This window comes from Oryza glaberrima, chromosome 5, assembly GCF_000147395.1.
Source record: "Oryza glaberrima chromosome 5, OglaRS2, whole genome shotgun sequence".
Taxonomy (NCBI): Eukaryota; Viridiplantae; Streptophyta; class Magnoliopsida; order Poales; family Poaceae; genus Oryza; species Oryza glaberrima.
This window is the reverse complement of record NC_068330.1, coordinates 3,773,856-3,798,658: the sequence shown is the minus strand read 5'-3', so window position 1 is coordinate 3,798,658 and position 24,803 is coordinate 3,773,856. Positions and strand designations below refer to the sequence as shown.

General features: G+C 42.9%; 3 protein-coding genes and 1 pseudogene across 3 annotated transcripts; 2 read left to right on the top strand and 2 right to left on the bottom strand.

The window, feature by feature from the left end:
• Nucleotides 1-1,300: 1,300 nt before the first annotated feature.
• On the bottom strand, nt 1,301-4,174 carry LOC127772956 (UDP-glycosyltransferase 73D1-like). Its single transcript, XM_052298959.1, has 2 exons — nt 2,080-4,174; nt 1,301-1,912 (listed from the first exon to the last, which is right to left on the bottom strand). The coding sequence occupies exons 1-2, from the start codon at nt 2,550-2,552 to the stop codon at nt 1,429-1,431; spliced, it is 957 nt and encodes a 318-aa protein (XP_052154919.1). The 5' UTR covers nt 2,553-4,174; the 3' UTR covers nt 1,301-1,428.
• Nucleotides 4,175-9,676: 5,502 nt separating this feature from the next.
• Nucleotides 9,677-11,565, top strand: LOC127773084 (UDP-glycosyltransferase 73C2-like). Its single transcript, XM_052299098.1, has one exon. It carries the CDS (start codon nt 9,860-9,862, stop codon nt 11,480-11,482), a length of 1,623 nt encoding a protein of 540 aa, XP_052155058.1. The 5' UTR covers nt 9,677-9,859; the 3' UTR covers nt 11,483-11,565.
• Nucleotides 11,566-14,936: 3,371 nt separating this feature from the next.
• LOC127774677 (F-box protein At5g07610-like) lies at nt 14,937-17,100 on the top strand (annotated as a pseudogene).
• A 5,562-nt stretch (nt 17,101-22,662) lies between these two features.
• Nucleotides 22,663-24,272, bottom strand: LOC127774678 (uncharacterized). The gene has a single exon (XM_052300961.1). It carries the CDS (start codon nt 24,126-24,128, stop codon nt 22,956-22,958), a length of 1,173 nt encoding a protein of 390 aa, XP_052156921.1. The 5' UTR covers nt 24,129-24,272; the 3' UTR covers nt 22,663-22,955.
• Nucleotides 24,273-24,803: the final 531 nt, after the last annotated feature.

Below are 24,803 nucleotides of genomic sequence, written 5' to 3'. Positions count from 1 at the left end.
AAGGATATGCAAAAGCTGTTAACAATTGTGTGATCTGCTGCTTAGATAAACCAGGTAAATTACATTTTGACAGATTTTAGCTTTAATCTATTTGATCCTCAACCTTGGTTACCTTTCCAGGTTCCTTTTCTTCCTACTATTTTCCCTACTTTCTCTTTTGATAATGGTCTTAGAATGCATCTCCTTAAGTTCTTGAGAACAATCTGAAGCAGTCCATTTTTGTTGTCAGTCTCTAAAATGTTGTGGCATTGTGTTCGTTACTATAGTTTGTCTGAAATGTTTCATATCGACTACTTGTTTGCTTCAGTAGAACAAGTAACAAGTACTGAATTCCTTCATTTTTACTGATATGTTGCAACTGATTACAATTTATCACTCAAGTACTTATTAGGGAAGTAGAATGCAAAATAGCTGGATAATGCAGCTGGATTTTTCGAATCACTTCTGGTGAACATTGTTTGTGCTTACAGTATGTGGGCATTAGAAATAAGAACAAGAGAATAAGGGTCAGTTTATGGTTAATATGCTAAATTGTGCCCTTTTTTGAGCTACTGCAGAGCTATTGTAGTTATAAATCAAATTAAGGTTAAGAAATTCTGTTATCCTATTGTTGTTTCTCTCATAACTGTTCCATTTTAATGCAATAATAACTCAGTTTGCACCCAAGTTATATCTTTAAAATTTATCAAGCAGTTGATCAGTTGCACAAAATGAGTGTCACCTCAATGCAAATCGGAGCATAATAGAGAAAGGACAGTAATATTCAATCGTAAGGTTGGTATGTTGAACTTTGCGAATAAACGATATGTCATCATACAAGAAAGCAACTGATTTGGACGTGAACCATTTATTCTTATCAAAATACTGATATTACCCATAAGAAAAGGTGATATAAAAGAACACATCACTGAACATCTGTTCTTGTTCCCCTGCTCGAGATGTATTCAATCAGCTGCCTTACATTGTTGTAAGATGATCCTTCATCTATAGCCTTTCTAGCCTTCTCCTTCAGTTCCTTAGCTCTTGCTCTTCTCTCCTCTGCACCTGTCTCATCTCCCATTAGTTCTACCACAGCTCTCTCTATCTGATCCCTCTTCACTACAGAAATCTCATGAGCCTTCATTGTCCTGTTTGTTATGCTCTGCACACCCACAGCCAACCCTACTTTCAGAGCATTCATTATCAGCTCCTCATTCAGGAATTGCTCTGCACAATGTGGCCATGTGATCATCGGCAACCCGGCTGATACCCCTTCTATCTTCGAGTTCCACCCGCAGTGTGTCACGAAACCCCCCACGGATGGATGGGAGAGGATCAAAGCCTGCGGTGCCCAACCTTGTATTATGAGACCTCTGCCTCTTGTTCTCTCCTCAAACCCTTCAGGCAGAAACAGTTTATCAGTCTCAGAAGGCATATTGTCAGATTTGATCACCCAAAGAAATGGTCTCTTTGAAGCCTCCAAACCCAGTGCAATCTCCTCAAGCTGCAAAAATACAGTACGCGCCATGCTTCCAAAACTAACGTAAAGAACCGATCCATTCTGCATCGAATCGATCCATTCCATACAATGCTTTTGATTAACTGATGCCTTTTAGCGCCCCTGTCTGCTATTGTGCTTCTATCAGTATTGCAGAGGAACATTGGTCCAATGGTCCATACTCTCTTGCCTATCATCTTCTGATATGAATCCACATACAATGGCTCTAGCTCATAGAAACTGTTAGTAACAACACTGTCAGCTCTCCGTTCCTCGTCCAGGATCTTCGCGCGGAATTTCTCAAAACCTGGTGAGTTGAAGTTCCCTGGTGACCTTGCCTTTGATACCTCAAGATGATGAGGGAATCCAGGGAGGATAACGAGTTCATCTCCATCAGGCACATTCTCAAAGACCTTATCTTGATGAATTAGATACCTAGAACATTGACACAAAAACTTATTGGTTGTGTGCCTGTCGGCAGAGGCGGGAGATGTAAACCATTTCCATTATCTATAAAAAAAAAAGAAAAAACATTGACACAAGCTTGCTCAGTAAGCCTGAGATGAAAGGAGCTGATGTTGATGAGAGATCACTGATTTTACCTGCAGAGCGAGGCGAAGGCGCAGAAGCCATTGAACATCAACCTGGGGATCCCAAGCTCTCTTGCTACATCTCCTGTCCATGGCTGACACAGGTCTGAAACTATGCAGGAAGGTGGGACGCTCTGCTCTTGGAGATACAGCACCAGAGGCTTGTGCAGCATGCCATAGGCGTCTGTCATCTTCATCACCTGGTCTTTCTCCAAGATCTCGTCGACGTTCTCGCAACCGTCGAGCAATCCTACCTCGGCACAGGGGAGCCGGAGGGGAACAAACCGGATTGGGATATTGAGCTCTCTTGCCCTGTCAATGGTGGATTGAATCCGTGCCGCGTTGACCGGGGTGGTGATGAAGCTGACCATGGCGCCATGCTTGGCTAGGAGATGTGCCATGTCAATCATGGGGATGGTGTGGCCTTGTGCCATGAATGGTATCAATACAAAGTGTGGCTTTGGAGCATCATCTAAGCTGTTCATGGCTACCTATCTAAACCTTTACCCAAATGCAGAGATGAAGAAGAGATTGGTGTCTGGATTATCTATGTGGGCATATGGATTCTGCTCTCCCATGGGTATGCAACTTGCTTGATCAATTTACTTAAACACATTGACCCCTTGACTAATGCAGAGTGGCTATGACATAATCCTCTATGGATCACTGCTAATATAATATTCTCCTGCTATTAGTGTAGTACCATGCGACTGTGCAAGCTCACAGTTTTGGAATAGCATAGTACTTCTTCTTCTTTTTTTTTAAGTTCTGGATGAGAAGAGGAACCTGCGCTACATTTTTGCATTTGTTTATCTAATAGCGACAGGTGAGCAACCTTCTCTACCAAGTTACTCCCTCCTTCCCTAAATATTTAACGCCATTGACTTTTTTAAACATGTTTGACCGTTCGTCTTATTCAAAAACTTTTGTGAAATGTATAAAACTATATATATACATGAAAGTATATTTAACAATAAATCAAATGATAGGAAAAGAATTAATAATTACTTAAATTTTTTGAATAAGACGAACGGTTAAACATTTTTAAAAAAGCCAACAGCGTCAAACATTTTGGGATGGAGGGAGTATCTTAGAAAAACGTCGACATATGTTGACTGAACAGTCAATACTAAGGACTTGGAAATGCTAACTTATGGAAATGCTGACTTATGTAGACTAGTGCGTGTCATTTCCACAAACAAGATCAATGTTGCAATTGATCATTTCGTCATAATGTGAGGTATCAGGGCAAGATTGATATAAAAATTTATCAGGGAAAAAGTTTTCTACAGTTTTACACTGACACTTGAATGGCTATAGGCAAGCAATGTCATCCTGGCAGGATTTTACTGGTTCCATCATGAAAATAAGTATGGATAGCTTCAGAAGATAACCGGTTTGGAGTATGCTTGGAAGCGAGTAGCATTCTTTCATAACAGAGATTATCGAAATAAAATGTTTGAATTTGGATTATTCTAAAAAAAAGTCTGTTTTTTTTTTGTTTCTTCTTTGTGGGTTATACTTTGCGGAGTTTGATGCATGTTCCAGCTGCTGCTCCTTTTTCTTTAATTGAAAATAGCATGGTAATCTCTGGATATCATTGAGGTAGGGAATCGATCCTTGGACTTAAGATTCTAAATTAGATGTTTCTTTGTGTAGCTACATGATTTTGTTCCTTTCAAAAGTATGCTGAAAATCTTCCTTTAAATGTGCCCATATTATTCTTCTGTTGTACCCTAAGAACTTTGCTGAACACATGTAGGATCCAGACAAACAGCTCAGGTTAAAGCAGTGAACAATTCAAATACAAAAATGGTTCTCAATCAGTAAATGATTTGTGGGTTACACATGCACACGCTATTTTGCGCAAATCAACTTCCAGTCTTTCTGGACATTCATGAAGAGTTGTGCTAGAGTATCCAATCAAATAGAGAAAGCTGATGAAACTTTCAGAACATGGTTGTCCTTTTCATTGTTGCCCACAAGATTTCTAAGTCTTGTAGGGAACCAATCTGTACAGAAAGAGATCAACTAGTGATCGAACACATACATCAAATTCAGTGAAAAAGATGTAGTGGAAGGTAGTAGAAAAGAGATTGTCTTGTAGTAATTGGTAGGCTTCTCTGCTCCTCCAGTTTGGGTGTGAAATTTGGTACCAACCAAAACCAAGAAACGTCAGCAACTCCAGAACAGAACAGATGATCCTACAATCTTTACAGGTACAAAGTCCTATTTTCCGAGCCAAATTATCATATCTTGGATGCATCGTACTATGGTCTATGGGCCAATGAATGATGAACAGCAAGCAGATCAGCAGATGGAATTCATGATCAGCTTGTCGCTCGCTAGAAACTGGAGGATGAAACAATCAAGCTTCTTCGACTTCTGAAGACTACAGATAAAAACTTCCGTTAGGTGTAGTACTCTATGTCTCCATATTATGCCTAGGGTTTCCTGGGTCTTAGTTTTGGAGATGAGATGAATGAGATTTTAGTTTTAAAATCACAGCATATATGACTTGAATTTCTTTGGCTGAGTACTTAGGCTGACCCTCACTCCTTAGCACGTAATCGAAGCAACGTTTAGCGCATAATTAATTAAGTATTAGTTAAAATAAATTTGAAAAATGGATTCATATGATTTTTTAAAGCAACTTTCATGTAGAAAATTTTTGCAAAAACACACCGTTTAACAGTTTGGGAAACGTGCGAGCGGAAAACGAGGGGGAGTGAGTTGTAAACATGCATTAACGAACCTAGCCTTAGGGCCTGTTTGGGGGAGATTAATAGCCTTAGGGCCTGTTTGGGGGAGGTTAAGATTCTGAAAAGCAGCTGCTAAGAAGCTAGCTGGTGAGAAACCCAGCTTCTGGTTTCTAGTTCATTTTCTAGATTCTACAACTACAAATTCTCAGAATCTAGGTAAAAAGCTGGACTGTTTGGGAAGCTTCTGGCAACTGGAGATTCTAGGAGAAGCTGCAGCTGCTAGAAGCTCTCCCAGATAGGCCCTTAGAGTGAGTTTGGGCTTAAAGAAAAATCTCTCGAATTGTTAAACAGTATGTTTTGTGCAAAAGTTTTTATATAAAAGTTTTTTAAAAAATTAAATAAATTTATTTTTTTAAGTTTGTAATAATTAATACTCGATCAGTCATTTATTAACCACTTGTCTTGTTTTGCGTGCCAAAAAAAACTATCTTGAGCTGCCCTCCCGAACTCCCCTTTACTCTTTTTTTTCATACCCTGACCAATTTATACTCTGATAAAAGGATTATGGGTAGTGCCGTAGATCGTAGTTGTGTGTTCTGCACTCATATCCTAATTGGTTCCATTTGATCATGGATATAATTTCCAGAATTGAGGATAATTATTTTTAAAAATTTATTTATGATCCTTCGATGCTCATATTACTAGGTGGTTAATTGATCTTCATGAGTATTATATTTATTTGTTATCAATACTAGCCAATGAGCTATAGCTGGAGATAGCAGATGGGGAGGGGAATAGCTAGGATACACAAACTTTGACGCTATAGTTTATCGGACGCTAATAGTTGCATTTAGCCAGAGATAGCCGCAAAAATAGTCGAATTTAGCTGCACTTAGCGGTGATATTGTACCTCTTTCTAATGAGCTCGCTGAACATGATCCACAAGATGGAGCATCACAGGGAGAATCATCACAAGCTCAATGAAAAAGGAAGAGGCATGTGCGCCCTAGAAAGAAGAAAATCAAGAGCGTGCACTCTTTGACGAATGATGCTACAATGCAGCCTGGACCTTCATCATCTGACTCAGAAAATGGTGATGGCAATGGCGCTGGAGACGTTTCAGTGGGATCCTCCGATTCTGATAAGTCTCATTGTGTCTCTAAGGGCCTGTTCAGATTGTAGCCAAAATAAACCTTACCAAATTTTGACAATGCATTTAGATAAATTTGGCAACAAACTAAACGTAGACACTTTTTTGATAACTTTACCAAAAAATGGTATGGTTGAAAATAGCATCAATTTGAACAGTCTCTGAATCTGAATAGTGGAATACAATATTCTAATTTACGAACTTGTTGTTCTTATTTTGTTAATTAATGGTCATGTTCCTGACTTCTTGTGATTAAATATTTATTATTTGTGTCAAGAACTCAAGTGATATGTTTACAGTGAACTAGGAAGGGGACATATCCTATGCACACAGATCCTCGTGTATACACACCATGTACACCAACTAAAAATTATCATAAAAAATTCTAGAAAATTCATACTTGTACTTCCAATAGTATTATATCTAAGTGCAAAGTAGTATCTTCAAATTCATTCTACACAGAGAGTAAAAAAAGATAAAATTCTGACAGAATTATAACCTTAAAACTATCAGATTTTTTTGGTATGGCTAAAATATAATAAATTTGAGGTTAAAATTTTACCCCTAGATATAATACTATTGAAAGTAATTTTTCTATATTTTTTTGACATTTGTTAGTTGGTGTGTACGTATGTACACGTGAGAGCTTGTGTGCATAGGATATTTTACCAACTATGAACTGTTAAATTTATAACTATGAACTCAAGTGCCCTGTATTTGTATGATCTAGTATGAACTATGAAAGTATGAGTTAGGAACTATGAACTCCATCTATGAAGTATGAATCGATGATGAACTCTATGTGCAACGAAATAAGTGATATGTCAATTTTTAGCTCAAATTTCTGTCAAATTTTTTAATATTTTCTTATATTTTAGAAAACCGCTAAATGCTTTCGCTGTAGCTATAGCTGCTCTTACTCTTAGCTGTGGGAGAGTACAACCGCTAAAAGCCTTAGCCGGAGATTTAGAACATTGATCATAACGCGTGGGAACAACCAAATTTTGATCTCAATAATAGAATTGCCTTTTGGGTTTTGTTTCATGGTGTTATGTTTCTCTAGCCCTAGTTTTTTGACCACTGAAAGTAAAAATGTAAGTCTTCGCTAAGATAATTTTGTATTTCTTCAGTGGGTGCCTTCGTCAAAAGAAGCCGCTGTAAAAATGTCTTCCATGTAGCGTATATCTGAGAGAGAAGAACTATAATTTTTTTTTAAAAGATCAACTTGTACATGAATGGGTGGAACTGGGTTTTCATCGTTCTAGAAAGGACAATAATATGCATTTTCTAGCGTCCTTGTGGCACACAGTCTATACTCGTAGAGTTGGTTTTGATCGCAGTTGTTTTCTTTAAGTATGTTTAGTTCACGAAAAGAATTTTTTTTATATCACATCGGACGTTTGATCGGATGTCGGGAGAGGTTTTCGGACACGAATGAAAACCGCGAAACGAATTTATTAAGCATAATTAATCCATCATTAGGTTACTGTATCACTTATGGTTAATCATGGACTAATTAGGCTCAAAAGATTTGTCTCGTGATTTCCATGCAAACTGTGCAATTAGTTTTTTTTATCTATATTTAATGCTGATCCATGTATGTGTTCAAAGATTTGATGTGATGTTTTTGGACAAAATTTATTGGGAACTAAACAAGGCCTTAGTTTCTTAGCTTTGTGCTTGTGCATTTGTAATTGGCTCTTGCAGATAGGTTTTTCTTCTCCTTTGTAACTTTCTTCTCTTCTTAATAGTTAAAAAAATGACACCTAATTCTTCGAGAAAAAATCGACCATCACTATTTAAACTAATAATTTTTAAATAGTTAACCTATGACAGATAAAAGTTGGTTATATTTACGATGTACTATAACACAATTTAATAATACGGCATCATTTCAAGTCTTTATAACTTTTTGTTGACGAAAAATTCGTGCTCGGCCGATGGTGCCAGATCTGTATTGGCGCGAACTAAATCGACGAACACAATGATCTGGGAGATCTACTTAGTTCCAGTGCAGGTCCTAAATATTAATGAGATGTGGGCGTGTATGTCAGTTTGATCTTGCAACTAACAAGATATATAAATAGCAGATCAAAGAGTCGATCGGCCGACAAGCCGATGGAGCGATACCAGCCGATGTCGATGCTAACCGATGTCGATACCAGCCGATGTCGATAGGGTTTTGAGTGATTAGCTATATGTCCAATGTAGATTTTTGACACTTAAGTAAATAATGATATAAAGACAATCGGCTGATAATAATATAGTGAAACAATAATATAATCCAATAGAAACGAATCGGCAAATAATGATATGATAGAATAAGCGTTGATTCGAAGGTTAAAGCATACATCGGCTAGAGGTCCGATGTCATTAAATTTACAATATTATATAATAAGTGAAACATTTGTTGCAATCGACTAAAACCAACTTGTATGTAATACTTGTATGCCGATGCAATGTCCTGATAAATCATTGACTGAAACCCCAATGAAACCATTATTGGAAATCAAACAGCAGGCTAGAGATTATTGTTCTAAGCACGACTTAGTAGGTCAAACCCAATTGATGCAGCACTAAGTATAAAAAGAATAGACAATTAAGCGTTTGACTGATTTTCAGGATGTTGGATACCTTAGCTAATCTAAATCAACAAAATAATTTAGCCGATATCGACAAAACCCTATAAAAGATCTGATCGATACAAGTAAATTGAATAATCAACTTAGATTAACTAAGATATATGATAAATAAGTAGGCAAATATATCAACCGAATCAGAGTGATCTAAGAGGTCGAAGCGATACAGTCTTGAACAACACCAATATAGCCGATACAATTGCCAGGGCCGACAGAACGTAGGACTTACCCCTTCGCCGGAGATCGAAAAACGATGCAGCCTCGCGTCAAGTGCCAAGTTCCTCCGGTTGATAAATAAAAATCTTGGAAAAGAGGGTGGCAATACACCGATAGTAGTTGTATTGTATCCGTGGGTAGATACTAGTCCTTATTGGACATGATACAAACTTTCCTAAAGATAAAAGGAAAAACGTAAAGTTCTTATCGGACACTAAACATACTTTCCTAAAGATAAAAAGGAAATTAACATATTCTTCTTAATTAATAAATAAGCTGTCATGATGCATCCTCCTTAAACTCGGTCTATTCTGAATAAACTTCCTTTAATTGATTAATTTCCTTAACCAAATCTTGGCGACTTGATAATTCCACCGGCCGATCTAGGACTCTGAAGCCGATATTAGCTCTAGACCGATGATGACTTCGGGACATACCAAATTTTATCGTTAACACTTTTATTTTTAAAAATAACGAGTGATTAAATATTAAATTTAAATAGTGTGTGGTGCTTTTTTTTTTTTTAGAGAATGGTATTTTTTTACATGGCCTGCATGTTGAACGTGCTGGTTCTTTAGTTTCTACCTTTGTGCTTGTGCGTTTGTAATTGGCTCTTGCAGAGAGGTTTTTCTTCTCCTTTGTAACTTTGTTCTCTTCTTAATGGTTAAAAAATGACACCTAATTCTTCAAGAAAAAAAATCTACCATCACTATTCAAACTAATAAATTTTAAATGGTTAGCCTATGACAAATAAAAGATTTATAACACACTTTAATAATATAACATCATTTCAAGTCTTTATAACCTTTTATTTTTTTCAAAAACAACGAGCGGTTAAAATTTAAATATGAATAGTGTCTGGTGCCAACCATAAACGAATACAGGGAGTGTGCTTTTTTTTCTTTTCCATTTCTTTTATATAAGAGACCAAACCTACGTACTTCTGTGGCGTCCATGGAAGCCGTGGCCACCTTGTATTTCACTTGCACCCGTGGCCGCGCCTCCGCCGGCGAATCCACGTCGCCGTCGCCGTCGCCATTGCCGTGAGATCATCCCCTATCTCGCCGCCTGTCCTCTTGCGATTCATGGCGCTCTCATCCCCGTCTTCTCCGCCCATAAAATCGCGGAAGCCAGCGAGCTCTGAGGACAGCGTGGCCATGGCGGCGGCGCCCCTCCACTTCGTGCTCGTGCCGCTCCCGGCGCAGGGACACGTCATCCCGATGATGGACATGGCGCGCCTCATCGCCGGCCATGGCGGCGGCGGCGCGCGCGTCACCGTCGTGCTTACGCCCGTCATGGCCGCGCGCCACCGGGCGGCCGTCGCGCACGCCGCGCGTTCCGGCCTCGCCGTCGACGTCTCCGTGCTGGAGTTCCCCGGGCCGGCGCTGGGGCTCGCCGCCGGGTGCGAGAGCTACGACATGGTGGCGGACATGAGCCAGTTCAAGACGTTCACCGACGCCGTGTGGCGGCTCGCCGCGCCGCTCGAGGCGTTCCTCCGCGCGCTGCCGCGGCGGCCGGACTGCGTCGTCGCCGACTCGTGCAGCCCGTGGACGGCCGGCGTCGCGCGGCGGCTCGGCGTGCCGCGGCTCGTGTTCCATGGCCTGTCGGCGCTGTACATCCTCGCGGTGCATAACCTGGCGAGGCACGGCGTGTACGACCGCGTCGCCGGCGACCTTGAGCCGTTCGACGTGCCGGACTTGCCGGCGCCGCGCGCCGTGACGACGAACAGGGCGTCGTCGCTGGGGCTCTTCCACTGGCCCGGGCTGGAGAGCCACCGGCAAGACACGCTCGACGCCGAGGCCACCGCCGACGGGCTGGTGTTCAACACCTGCGCCGCCTTCGAGGACGCGTTCGTCCGCCGCTACGCGGAGGTGCTCGGCGGCGGCGCCCGGAACGTGTGGGCGGTCTGCCCGCTTTGCCTGCTCGACGCCGACGCCGAGGCCACGGCGGCGCGCGGCAACCGCGCCGCCGTCGACGCCGCGCGCGTCGTCTCGTGGCTCGACGCGCGCCCACCGGCGTCCGTGCTCTACGTCAGCTTCGGCAGCATCGCCCGCCTGAATCCACCGCAAGCCGCCGAGCTCGCCGCCGGCCTGGAGGCGTCGCACCGGCCGTTCATCTGGGTGACCAAGGACACCGACGCCGACGCCGCCGCCGCCGCCGGCCTCGACGCGCGGGTGGTGGCGGACCGTGGACTCGTCATCCGCGGGTGGGCGCCGCAGGTGACCATCCTGTCGCACCCGGCGGTGGGCGGCTTCCTCACCCACTGCGGCTGGAACTCGACGGTGGAGTCGCTCTCCCATGGCGTGCCGCTCCTGACATGGCCGCTCTTCGGCGACCAGTTCCTCAACGAGTGCCTCGCCGTCGACGTGCTCGGCGCCGGCGTGAAGGTGCCCGTCACGCACGTCGACGCCGTGAACTCCCCGGTGCAGGTGCGGAGCGGCGAGGTGGCGAGCGCGGTGGAGGAGCTGATGGGCGACGGGGCGGCGGCGGCGGCGAGGCGCGGGAGGGCGAGGGAGCTCGCGGCGGAGGCCAGGGCGGCGATGGCCGACGGCGGGTCGTCGGCGCGCGACCTCGCCGACATGGTCTGGCACGTCGCGCGGAGGAGGGACATGGTTGTGGTTGATCCGCCGCCACCGCCGTCGCCGGGGGGCATCGCCGGTGGCCATGGCAAGATGGTGTCGCCATCAGTGGCATCAGAAGTCGCGTGAATTTTTAGTTGCATATGCGAGTGTTAACTGTAGTAGACGACAATGGCAATAATAATGCTGCATTAAATCTCTCCAGAATTCAATCGATCTTTGTTATTGTTTTAAAAAAATTTCTGCAGATCGCAAATTCGAGACAAATTTTACGCAAATCCTTTTAGAAGTGATTAAAATAGTGGCTTCAGTATGTACAAGTGTGCGTACAAACTATGGCATGTTTAGTTTCATGGTGAAAAGTTTTAGCGTGTTACATCGGATATACGGACATACTTTTGAAATATTAAATGTAGACTAATAATAAAATAAATTACAGATTTCGCCTGTAAACTGCGAGATGAATTTATTAAGCTTAATTAATCCATTATTAGCATCATATTGTAAAATCATGGAGCAATAAGGTTTAAAATATTCGTCTCACAATTTATACGCAATCTATGTAAATAATTTTTTTTATATTTAGTACTTCATATATGTGTCCAAACATTCAATATGACATGGTGAAAAGTTTTTGTGTGGAAACTGAAAGCCTGTAAAAGCCAGCAAGATGGTGTCCAACCTGATTCGATGGCATCACAAACTAGTATCATTTCTTTCATTAATTTGGCTGTATCTCATTCAGGTTGTTGGAGCTATGGCCGTGAAAAAAAAAGGGAAGTAAAAAGTAAAGTAAAGTGTACTGTGGGATCCACTATAAGCAACTTGCACTGTAAAATATGTGGCTAATATTGTTCTTTGTCTAGGTGGCATGTGAGGTCCACCAAAACTTGGTAACCCATTGTAAGTCCCCTTGGGTGTGTTTGGTTGCTCGCATCTTCTTAGCCTAGCCTATCTCCCTTATTCAGGCTGAGTTTGGCATGGTTAAGTAGATACACATATAGCTGTTTGGTTGGTTGTATTTGTTTAGCCGGGTTAGCGTGAGATTTTGTTTGGTTGCTTGCATCAAAAATATGGTTTGGGAGAGATTTGGTTGGTTGTACGGAAAGTAGGTAGGAGTATTTTCTTTCCTTGAGAGTGAAAATTCTTATCATCTAAAAGCTATTTATTTATGGTATATTGTACCAGATTTAAGCAGAATATATAAAGAATTGATATTGTAGTTACTGGCGATAATAATTTAAGACACTGTCAGTAAGACACTGAAAAAAGAAAGAAAAAGAAAAAAAAAGAAAAGGAGAAGAGAGCTCGCAGAGGAGCTTGTCGCCGCCGGTAGCTAGCCGCGACGCTCGTGCCACTCAGCCAGGCATGTTCGCCGCCGTGGACTTGCAGCTAGATCTGGCTGGTAGGGATGGAGATGGTCACAACTGGTGGCTGTGGCCGGCGATAGCGAAGAGAGGAGAAGACGGAAGAAATGAGGAGGGAGACAGGGTGGTGTTCGTGACCGAGAAAGCTAATCCTCCGCGACCAGTCGCGCGCGCTCTCCCCGCGTGACTGGACGCGTGTCGCGCGTGGAGAGGGGGGCGGCGGACGGCGCGTGATTTTGTTTTTGGGCGGTTTCCTTCTTTTTTTTCTGTTTTTTTTTCCGTAGATGTAGTTCACTAGTTTGCGATTTTCTTTTCTTTTTCTGTTTTTTCTTTCCATAATTTACGGTTTCTTTTTTTTTGCTTTTCTTTTTTTCTTTCCGCGTCATTATTAGTTTTTTTCAAATACGTTTTATATGTATAAATACAAACTTTGTATGTATACAGACTTTACATACGCGTATGTAAAGTTTGCATTCGCATATACAAGGTTTGTATAAGTGTTTTTTTTTAGTTTTATACGTATGTACACAAATTTGATATAGATGTATAGAAAGTTTGCATACGTATATTTTTTGTGTTTTTTATACATACGCACACAAACTTTATATACGTGTGTATATTTTTTTATATTTTTTATACAATAAAGTGTGTATATATATATATACGCGTGTATATATACTATATATACATACATATAAACTTTGTATACATAAATACAAAGTTTATACATAAACTTTGTATACATAAATACAAAGTTTATACGTATGCGTATATAGTATATACATAATACGTATATAGATAGTACTCCTGTATAGGAGTAGAAGAGACTAGAACGGGGAGGGGGGGGGCGCTGATCACACGCGTGCGCGGCCGCGCGACTAGTCGCCGATCAGCACCCTCCGTTGGTGGGATTTGGATCGTCTGCCTTCGCAGAGTGAAGGCACGAGCATGCAGTCAGCCCCTTATCCACCATTGAAGTAATCCAACGGCTCACGTCGCATGTGTGCTTAAACAGACGAATAAATTTGTCTGTGAAAGACCACGATGGTTCTATCGAAAAAAAAAATCCCACGATGGTTGTTTTGGTCTGGGAAGTGTACGCGAGCTAAAGAAACTTACAAACTATATTAGTGCTAATACACATGAAAAAAAATGGATGATATCACCAAATTAAAAATACAAGAAAACCGAAATTTTCAAATAACAACACTAATTCATTACAAAGTAGTTCTCCATCTTTTTCATATTATAAGTCATTTGACTTTTTTTCTAGTAAAAAATCCTTAAGTTTGACTAATTTATATAAAAAATAGTAATATATAAAATATCAAATTAGTTTTATTAAATCTAACGTTGAATATATTTTTATAATATATTTTTTTGTGTTAAAAAGTAAAAAAAAGAAGTTTGACTAGAAAAAAAAGTCAAGCGACTTAGGCCTTGTTTAGTTGGAGAAAATTTTTAGGTTTGGTTGTCACATCAGATATACGGACACACATTTGAAATACTAAACATAGTCTAATAACAAAACAAATTACAGATTTCGCTAGGAAACTGCAAGACAAATTTATTAAGCCTAATTAATTCGTCATTAGTAAACGTTTACTGTAGCACCACATTGTTAAATCATGGTGCAATTAGGCTTAAAAGATTCATCTCGCAATTTATACGCACACTGTGTAATTAGTTTTTTTCCACATGAAAAGTTTTTATTTTGGGAACTAATGGAGGGAGTATGACGCAATGTCAAGTCACATCATAAAAGCAAAAGAAAAATTATGATTAGAGCATAGGATTGATAAGAAAAATTACGAAATTTATAATGCAAACATCATTGATATTCGGACTGAAATATAGCAGTGGTGCTTCGTGGGCTTTGACAGACAGATATCCATTCAGACGTGCACAGGCGACGTGAGCCATTGGATTATTTGAACGGTGGATGAGGTGCCGACTGCACGCTCGTGCCTTCAAGCCGTGAAGGTAGAGGATCCAAATCCCCGTTGGTGACCCCATCGCCTCTCCCTGCATGCGTGGGTACGGCGCTTGCACGCGCGGCTGCGGCGCGGTTGCATATGCGTGGAGCCAGGACGAGCAGCGAAGCTAGATTCGGCCGTTCCTGCTCATCCGAGATGCGAGCCAAGTACGAGCCGGGAAACCAAACACGCGACTTATGAAGCAAGGGAGCTAAATCAGACTTTTTTTCCAAGGCAAGAATGCAGAAACGAGACAACTTCATTCCAGGCCCATAAAACAAAACCAGCCCAAGGCTCAAATTCTACCGCATCGTGGCCCACTTCGCCTCTCTTTCCTTCCCCGCGTGATCGAAGCGCACGGCGGCGTCGCCGCAACCAGAAACCCTCGCCTCGCCGCCGTCGACTCGACTCGTACCGGAGCGCCGGATCCAGACCGCCGCCGTCCCTAGCTCCGCCCGCCTCCTCCTCCTCCGGTATGCGCATTTCTAAAGCCGCCGCACTGTGGATTGGTTTCACCTCCATTTCCTAATCCTTTTGCATCCCTGATCTCTCTATCTCTGTCGCTCGCGCAGCCATGGCGGAGGGGGATTCCAGGGATGGGCGCAGGGGGTGGATCCCGCCGCCGGCGGAGAAGCTCACCGACGACCTCCTCGTTGAGATCCTCTGGCGCGTGCCCTACAAGTCGCTCTGCCGATCCAAGTGCGTCTCCAGGCGGTGGCGCCGCGTCATCTCCCACCCCGACCACCGTCACCTGCTGCCGCGGTATCACCTCGGCGACGCCATTGTCGGCTTCTTCTACTCCGACACCTTCACCAACGTCACAGGGGAAGGCCGCCCATTTGTTGACCCCTCGCTCCCCTTCCTGCCCAAGTGCGAGTTTCTCAACGTCCTTGACAGCTGCAATGGCCTCCTCCTGTGCCGCTGCTGGAGGCTCGCAGATCCACGGAGATTTGATTACCTTGTGGTTAATCCTGCCACTGAACAATGGGTCATCCTGCCTGATTCCGGCTGGTCTGACAAGGTGCAGACTGCTCGTTTGGGGTTCGATCCAGTGGTCTCCTCCTCGCACTTTCATGTGTTTGAGTTCGTGGAGGATGGTGCTGGGGATGCCGATGGGAATGTCGATGATGACGACGACTTTGATGGCCATGTCAAAGGGGTGGAAATCTACTCATCCGTAACTGGAGAATGGAGTCACAAGGACAATGGTTGGGACTGGGAAATCAGGATACGCGATGAATGGAATAGCGTGTTTTTTGATGGTGTGCTGCATTTGATCACTCTGGAGTATGTGGTGGCAGCGGTTGACGTGGAGGGGAACGCTTGGAGGACCATTCCTATGCCACAAAGTCTAGTTGAGCCTTTCGATGGAATTGGTGAGGGATTCATTGGCCTGTCTCAGGGTTCTCTGTATTTTGTAAACACCGATCACGATGAACCATATAAAGTATCAGTATGGGTTCTTGAGGACTACAGCAGTGAACAGTGGATCTGGAAGCACACTGTCAGCCATTTACATCTATTTCGAACCAAGAGACTCCTTTTTGGTCATGACTACAAAGTTGTCTCAATTCATCCGGAAGGGAATATCATTTTCTTGGTTTTGCCGCATAGCAAAATACTCATGTCCTATGAAATGGAGAGCAGAGAAGTGTGTTTTATATGTGGGATTGGAGGTAGTTCCGACTGGCTTCTGTATCTTCCATATGTTCCCTTGTACTCAGAATCATTGGCAGATGGGCATTGATCATCGTACTTGCATAGGTGAACACTTGGTTTGTTAACCTTAATTATGACATTGGTTTTAGGATGTTGATAAGATCAGCAGCAACTTGGTAGATCTTTCTGATGTTGTGCTACATTGTTGTAGGTTGTTGAGTGCATTCTGCAACCGCACTTTCTGGGCCAACTTTTCAGTAACTTAGAACTTTATTCGGATTTTGTAATAATGATTTGTATTTGATTGTTTGCGGTGTCAAAAACCCTCTAGCATTTATCATTTAACAATGGATGCTATATCCTATAAACATATATTCTGGTGAGTTATGCATGACTAATATCAGTTTATGTTGTTGCTTATTTCCTCATCAGGAAAAGCTTATTTCTCTCAATATTTGTTGAGATTTCATATTACATTATTTCCTCATCAGGTAATGCTTATTTATGTCAATATTTGTTGAGACTTCATATTACATTGTTTACTGTTTTTCTCCCATTGGATCCCCTCCCCTGGTCATGCATAGTACAGCTATTTTGTTCACTTTACATGGGAGTTTGTATTAGTTCTGTTTTGCATGGGAGTTTATATTAGTTCGTCAGTGCTGAAATGATATGTACTAGTTGAGGAAGGGTACTCTTTTTATTAGATTGTCTAGAATATTTGATGTATCGGATACTGGCTCGCATAAAAGATATTACCACAATCGTAGAACATGTTGAGAGCATACTCGTCTATAACTAATTATTCTTTTTCGTCACACACAAATTGGCATTACTGTATTTCCCATAAGCATATTTTAGCTTCAATGTAATGTTTTATGTGGTAGCTGCTGAAATCATGTCAGTGGAACTCAATGGCTATGGCTAACTGCCTAACTTTTGTCTCCTGGGTGTGTTGAACAATGTGTCTTCTGGACAGTGGAGACTACTTGTTAGCTTATCACAATCAAATTTGAATTTTGAAGTTGATTTTAGGGTTTATCATCATATTCTATTTTTTTAGTACTATTGTCTTTTAGACAGCTAGTAACGTATATATAATTACCTATATATTTTTTTCGCTCTCCCCCTCCTCCATTCCCTTCCCAGTTTTCCCCACCACAGAAGCTTGGGCGGAGACAGTGCTGGCCGCCGGGCCTAGCGGGCGGAGTGGCGACGGTGGTGGGGCCTAGGGACGGCGACAGCGACGGCTGAAGACGGCCGTGGCGCCGAGCGGCGCTGCGGACGGCTGCGGCGCTGCGGACGACAGCGTCGGCGTCGGTGTCGAGCGGCGCGGCGGATCTCATGGCCGCGGCGCTGTGGATGACGGCGGGGCGCTGGAACAGAGCCACGGACGACGGAGGCGGCGGCGGCGGCGGCTGCGCCCCTACTCGTCTCTCTCCGGCGCGGAAGTGGCTTCTCCGGCGAGCTTTTTCCCTCTTTCCCTCTCTCTCTCTCCTGCTCTGTGTGTGGCATGCTTTTTTTCTCTGACAAATTTCGCTGAGGTTCTCGGAGCCAAAACAAGCTACGCGAACCTGCTGAAAACGTGGGCCCCACCTCCTCTCCTCAACGCAGGCATTGTGCTTACGTGGATAGACTTTGCCACACGCCATGTGTGTGCACTGTGAAAGCCATAACCGCAAACGGAAAACCGAATATCGAATATGCCGAGTCCTCTAAGTACTCCCATTATTGTTTTGAGAACATAACCATACAAAATTACTCTCTTTTTTTAGAACGGTTTTTGCTGACGTGACATTAACTTAGTCTCATATGTGCAGACGTGATATCTACTTGACAGTTATATCGAAAAAACAAAAGAAATATCTTCGGGACCCATGTGCAAGTGATAGGAAAAAAAAACACGGGGACCATATGGCGATGGTCCGGAGGAGCAGAACATATGAAGAGCACCGGTGCGCCATGGCGGGCACCGACACCCTGAGGCCTGTTTCCACCACCGGCGAGCGCCGACCTGAGGTCTGTCGATGGTGGATTAGCTAATAAAGAGAGCAAAACCTAATGGAGTTAGAAAATCAATAATCAACTAGTACAAGTCTACGTCACCATAACAGCCCAAGAAATCAAGGGCACCGCAAAAACCAAAGAAATCGATCAAATCAACCCAACAAATCAAGGATTTGAAGTACTACCTCCGTCTCAAAATAAGTGCAGCCGTGAGTATCCGTGTCCAATGTAACGTTGATCATCCGTTTTATTTTGAAAAATTTATGAAAAAAAATAGGGGGCTGCTATATAACGGAATCCCGTTTTCGAACGGGATGATCCCGAGTAGGTATCAGGTGTGATACTTATCAGGTATCAAACGATTCTGGTATCAAACGATTCTACACAACAGGATGATCCCGGATAGGTATCAGGTATGATATCTATCATGTATCAGACGATTCTACACACGTTTCAGGTGATACTTGCAAGTACCATGTGATACTTATTAGGTATCATGCGATTTCTACCACGTATCGCGTGATACTCACGAGGTATCATGTGAAACATGTCAGGTATCAGACGATTTCAATCACATATCGCGTGATACTCACGAGGTATCATGCGATACCTGTCATGTATCAGACGATTTCTACCACGTATGGTGTGATACTCGCGAGGTATCATGTGATACTTGTCAGGTATCAAACGATTTCTACCATATATCGCGTGATACTTGCGAGGTATCGGATGATACCTACCAGGTATCAGGTGATTCCTATTAGATATAGCTGGGCATCCTGTTGGGGGAGGAGCACCTCGACATGCGCGGTTGGCCCCCTGCAGCCGTCCCTTGTAGACGAGGACGGCGACGGCGACGACAGGGGACGGGCGCGGCAACAGCGGCGGTAGCGGGTGACGGACGCGGCGGCGGCGGCGGGGGACGAGCGCGGCGGCGGCGGGGGACAGCAACGGCGGCAGTGGGGGATGGGCGCGGCGGCGTCGACGGGGATGGGTGCGGTGGCGGTGGGGGATGGGCGCAGCGTTGGCGGCGACGGCAAAGACGACCAGGGACAGGCGCGGCAGCGGCGGGGGACGGCGATGGCAGCGAGTGAGCAGGAATCGTGTTGTGGAGGAGGAGCTATCCCGTTTGGGGGACGGTATCCCGTCCCCTAGCATTCCCGAAAAAAATAGTGTTACTATTCATGTTTTATCATCTAATAAATTTAAAAATACTAATCATAAAACATTTTCAAATGTCAAATGTTGGATAAACAGTATAAAACTGTACTTATTTTGGGACGGAGGAAGTTAGAGATATCTCTCTTAGTCTCACTTCTCGACAAAGGCAAACTCAGGACCAAAAGAATCAAGACGAATCGGAAAAATGCAGTGCTGGCTAGGGAAGCAAGCTAGTTGTTCACTGGTTTTGGCCGATCACCGATGCAGCGATGGTACCAGCCTACCCGGCTACCCCTAACGAAACTCCTAAAGGGCGATCGCTCGCTAGGGGCGATCGGGTCGCCCCCCTCTCCTCCACCTGTTTTTTTTCCACCGCATTACTTTCCTATTTTAGTAAATTTATGCATCTAAAATTTATATATCTCAAGTTTACACATCTAAAGTTTAGAGACCCAAAGTTTATAAATCAAAAGTTTATATATCCGATTCAAATTTGAATTTGAATTCAAATATTTTTTATATATAATATTTCTATACATCTAAAGTTTATACACCTAAAGTATATAGACCCAAAGTTTATAAGTCAAAAGTTTAGATATCCGATTCAAATTTGAATTTGAATTCAAATATTTTGTATAGATAGTATTTCTATACACCTAAAGTTTATAGAACCAAATTTTATAAGTCAAAAGTTTACATACCCGATTCAAATTTGAATTTGAATTATATCTGATTTAGATTTGAATTTGAATTAAAATATTTTCCATATATAGTATTCTATACACCTAAAGTTTATAAACCTAAAGTTTATAAGTCAAAAGTTTACATACCCGATTCAAATTTGAATTTGAATTTAAATATTAATTTATAGACCCAAAGTTTATAAGTCAAAAGTTTACATAATCGTTTCAAATTTGATTTTGAATTTAAATATTTTTTATATATAGTATTTCTATACATTAATTTTTCTAACTTTATTTTTTTATTTTTTAAAAATTTATGGTGTAGTAGAAAGAGAATAAGGAGGGGAGGACGGGGGAGAGGAGTGTATAGGGGGCATGGGGATCGATCGCTCATTAGCCACGCGCCCGCGCCCTACCCCTATATGCAGGATCCGAAGCTGTGGAAGGAGGCGGAGAAGACTTCGGGCAGCACATTTCAAGAGCTCGGGGTGGTTGTCTACATGGACGAGGGAATTTTTTATTATTCTTTTTGAACCTTTTTACTTTTTAATTTTAAAAACCCTTCTAAAATTTATTTTCAAAATCTAAACCATTTAACTACACCAACATGCCTAACGTAACAAAACAACAGTTACACGTCACTTATAGCAGGCGCCACAGTATTATTTGATCACGCCATCTAGAACCGCGTAGCTAAATAATACTGCCACGCTAGCGAGACCGGCGTAGCCAAATAAAGTTGTCACGCCAGTTCGACTGGTGTGACCAAAAATTTTAGATATTGAAAATAAATTTTTGAAGGGTTTATTTTTAATATTAAATCTCTACTACTTAAAAAATTCATAAGGTTTCCGTCATCTGTCTAAAATAAAAAAAGAGCGAAAAAAAGAAGCCCATATGGTAAAAAGGGCGGAAAATAGTGGCAAAAAAAAGTCCGATTCCCTCCCCGTGTAGTGCGCGCGATTTCTTTGGTCCGATTCCTCCCAGATCGCGCAAATCGCTCCACAATTTCCAATTCCCTTTCGAGATCAGTTATGGCCTACTACGCTCAGATCAGGCCCACTCAGCTCAAATCCTAATCACAACACCACAAGAACACCCCATATTACATCCAATCCGAACACCACAAGAATGTTGCATACATTATATCCTATATATATACAACCAAAATATGTTTTATATACAAAATTGGTACCACAAACAAAATCCGTTCTTGTGGTGTGATTAAACAGTTCTATTCTGCCGCCAAAAACATTTTATGTACAAAACTGGTACAGAAACCAAATCAGTTCTTGTGGTTTGATAAAAAAAAAAATTCACAGTTATACTCCGTCGCCTAAAAGGCCACCTTGCCAGGAGCAGCTCCATCAACGACAATTATCAACAAACATAAGTTCGAGCTGCATCAAAATACATGTTGCATATCGAGGCAAACAAGACATTCAGGGAGTGCTTTTTTTATAGAGCACAGCAGGCATTCAAGGAGTACTTGACCGGGATGGTGCTAAGAAGTCAATGTTAACCGCGTACTTTGAAGCAAACAGTATGTCAAAAAAACTTATATGGATTGCCAAACACTTGCCGAAAGCAATGCAAAAGCATGTTGTGGGTCAAGATGGAATCATGGAACGAGCATCAACCTATGGCATACGATATAATCCTACCAAATGTTTCAGTTAACACATACAATGGTAACCTTGATTGCTTACATAAATAAATGCATGTACAGGATAAATACGAGCATTTCTTAGTAGAGCTATTAACGTACCAAGAGAATGAATGTGAGAGCAGTATGCCTCAATGTGTAAGTGACATGCTTCAGTGTATCACCTTAAAAAAAATAATAGCAAATTGACTACCTGATTTTGTTTACATATATTGTACCAGACATGTATATTTTCATGATTATCTAAATAACTTATAGTAGTTTAAGAGTCCGTAGAGCTTACCGATTTCGACCAATGAAACCACATAATCAGCTTCTGGTCAACGCCAAAAAATTCAGATCCACCGAGAAAAATAAAATATCAACTCAGACCGCCACCATCACCACTGACATGATTTCAGCAGCTATCACATGAAACATTACATTGAAGCTAAAATATGCATATGGGAAATACAGTAATGCCAACTTGTGTGTGACGAAAAAGAATAATTAGTTATAGACAAGTATGCTCCCAACATGTTCTACGATTGTGGTAATATCTTTCATGTGAGTCAGTATTCAATACATCAAATATTGGAACCAACATAGTTTTTCAAACTTTTGATACTACATATTCTAGACAATCTAATAAAAAGAGTACCCTTCCTCAACTAGTACATATTATTTCAGCAATGACGAATTAATATAAACTCCCATGCAAAGCAGAACTAATATAAACTCCCATGCAAAGCAGAACAAAATAGTTGTACTATGCATAACCAGGGGAGGGGATCCAATGGAAAAAAAATAGTAAATAACGTAATATGAAATCTCAACAAATATTGGCATAAATAAGTGCTAGAGGGTTTTCAACATCGCAAACAATCAAATACAACATCACTATTACAAAATCCGAATTAAGTTCCAAGTTACTGAAAAGTTGGCCCCAGAAAGTGAGGTTGCAGAACACACTCAACCACCTACAACAATGTAGCACAACATCAGAAAGATCTGCCAAGTTCCTGCTGATCTTATCGGCGTCCTAACTCCAATGTCATAATTTAAGGTTAACAAACCAAGCGTTCGCCTATGCAAGTACGATGATCAATGCCCATCTGCCAGTGATTCTGAGTACAAGGGAACGTAAGGAAGATAGTACATCACCCACTCACAACCTCCGATGCCACATATAAAATGCACTTCCCTGCTATCCAATTCATAGGACATGAGCATTTTGCTATGCGGCCAAACCAAGAAAATGATATTCCGTTCCGGATGAATTGAGACAACTTTGTAATCATGTCCAAAAAGGAGTCTCTTGGTTTGAAATAGATGTAAATGGCTGACAATGTGCTTCCAGATCCACTGTTCACTGCTGTAGTCCTCAAGAACCCATACTGATACTTTATATGGTTTATCGTGATCGCTGTTTACAAAATACAGAGAACCCTGAGACAGGCCAATGAATCCCTCACCAATACCATTGAAAGGCTCAACTAGACTTTGAGGCATAGGAATGGTCCTCCAAGTATTCCCCTCCACATCGACCGCTGCCACCACATCCTCAATAGTGATCAAATGCAGCACGCCATCAAAAAACACACTATTCGATTCATCGCGTAACCTGATTTCCCAGTTCCAACCATTGTCCTTGTGACTCCATTCTCCAGTTACAGATGAGTAGATTTCCACCCCTTTGACATGCCCATCATAGTCGTCACAATCAACATTCCCATCGACATCCGCAGCGCCATCCTCCACAAACTCAAACACATGAAAGTGCGAGGAGGAGACCGTTGGATCGAACCCCAAGCGAGCAGTCTGCACCTTGTCAGACCAGCCGGAATCAGGCAGGATGACCCAATGTTCAGTGGCAGGATTAACCACTAGGTAATCAAATCTCCGTGGATCTGCGAGCCTCCAGCAGCGACACAGGAGGAGGCCATTGCAGCTATCGACGACGTTGAGAAACTCGCACTTGGGCAGGAAGGGGAGCGAGGGGTCAACAAAAGGGCGGCCTTCCCCTGTGACGTTGGTGAAGGTGTTGGACTTGTAGAAGTAGCCGACAATGTCGTTGCCGAGGTGATACCGCGGCAGTCGGCGCCGTTGGTCGGGGTGGGAGATGACGCGGCGCCACCGCGTGGAGACGCACTTGGATCGGCAGAGCGACTTGTAGGGCACGCGCGAGAGGATCTCTACGAGGAGGTCGTCGGTGAGCTTCTCCGCCGGCGCCGGGATCCACCCCCTGCGCCCATCCCTGGAATCCGCCTCCGCCATGGCTGCGCAAGAGAGAAAGAGAGAGGGATCAAATAAGCAAAGGGATTAGGGAATGGAGGTGAAACCAATCCACAGTGCGGCGGCGGCGGCGGAGCTAGGGACGGCGGCGGGCTGGATCCGGCGCTCCGGTTCGAGTCGAGTCGACGGCGGCGAGGCGAGGCGAGGGTTTCTGGGTTGCGGGAAGGAAGAAGGAGCGACGAGCTGCTCGAAGAGGGCCACGATGCGGTAGAATTTGGGCCTTGGTCCGGTTTTGTTTTATGGGCCTGGAAGTCTGGAACGAAGTTGTCTCGTTTCTGCATACTTTGCCTTGGAAAAAGTCGATCTTGGCTCCCTTCCTTATAGGTTGGATATACGGTTAATCCCTTCCACGAGGGGATTGGGAGAGATTTGGAGCGGATTTGTTCCACACCTATTGTGGTGTGTAATTATTCTCCCTCAATCCCCTCCATTCCCTCTCTCTTGGGGATTAAACGAACAAGGCCTAAGGGCTTGTTCGGTTAATCCCTGTGAGGGAGGGATTGGAGGGGATTTATTCCGCTCCCCCTCGCCAGCCATGGCCTCGCTTCGTGCTGGTGTGCAATTCTCAAGTTTCCATGGGTGATCGATCCAGAATGCAAAGTTCAATCAGCAGAGATAAGCTTCGATCTTTATTCAGGTGTAAACGAATGTATTTAC

Coding starts and splice junctions, on each gene's coding strand:
- LOC127772956 (XM_052298959.1), bottom strand. CDS start 2,552: ATGAACAGCTTAGATGATGCTCCAAAGCCACACTTTGTATTGATACCA. Junction 1,913..2,079: donor GCCTTCGCCTCGCTCTGCAG/GTAAAATCAGTG, acceptor TCAATGTTCTAG/GTATCTAATTCATCAAGATA.
- LOC127773084 (XM_052299098.1), top strand. CDS start 9,860: ATGGCGCTCTCATCCCCGTCTTCTCCGCCCATAAAATCGCGGAAGCCA.
- LOC127774678 (XM_052300961.1), bottom strand. CDS start 24,128: ATGGCGGAGGCGGATTCCAGGGATGGGCGCAGGGGGTGGATCCCGGCG.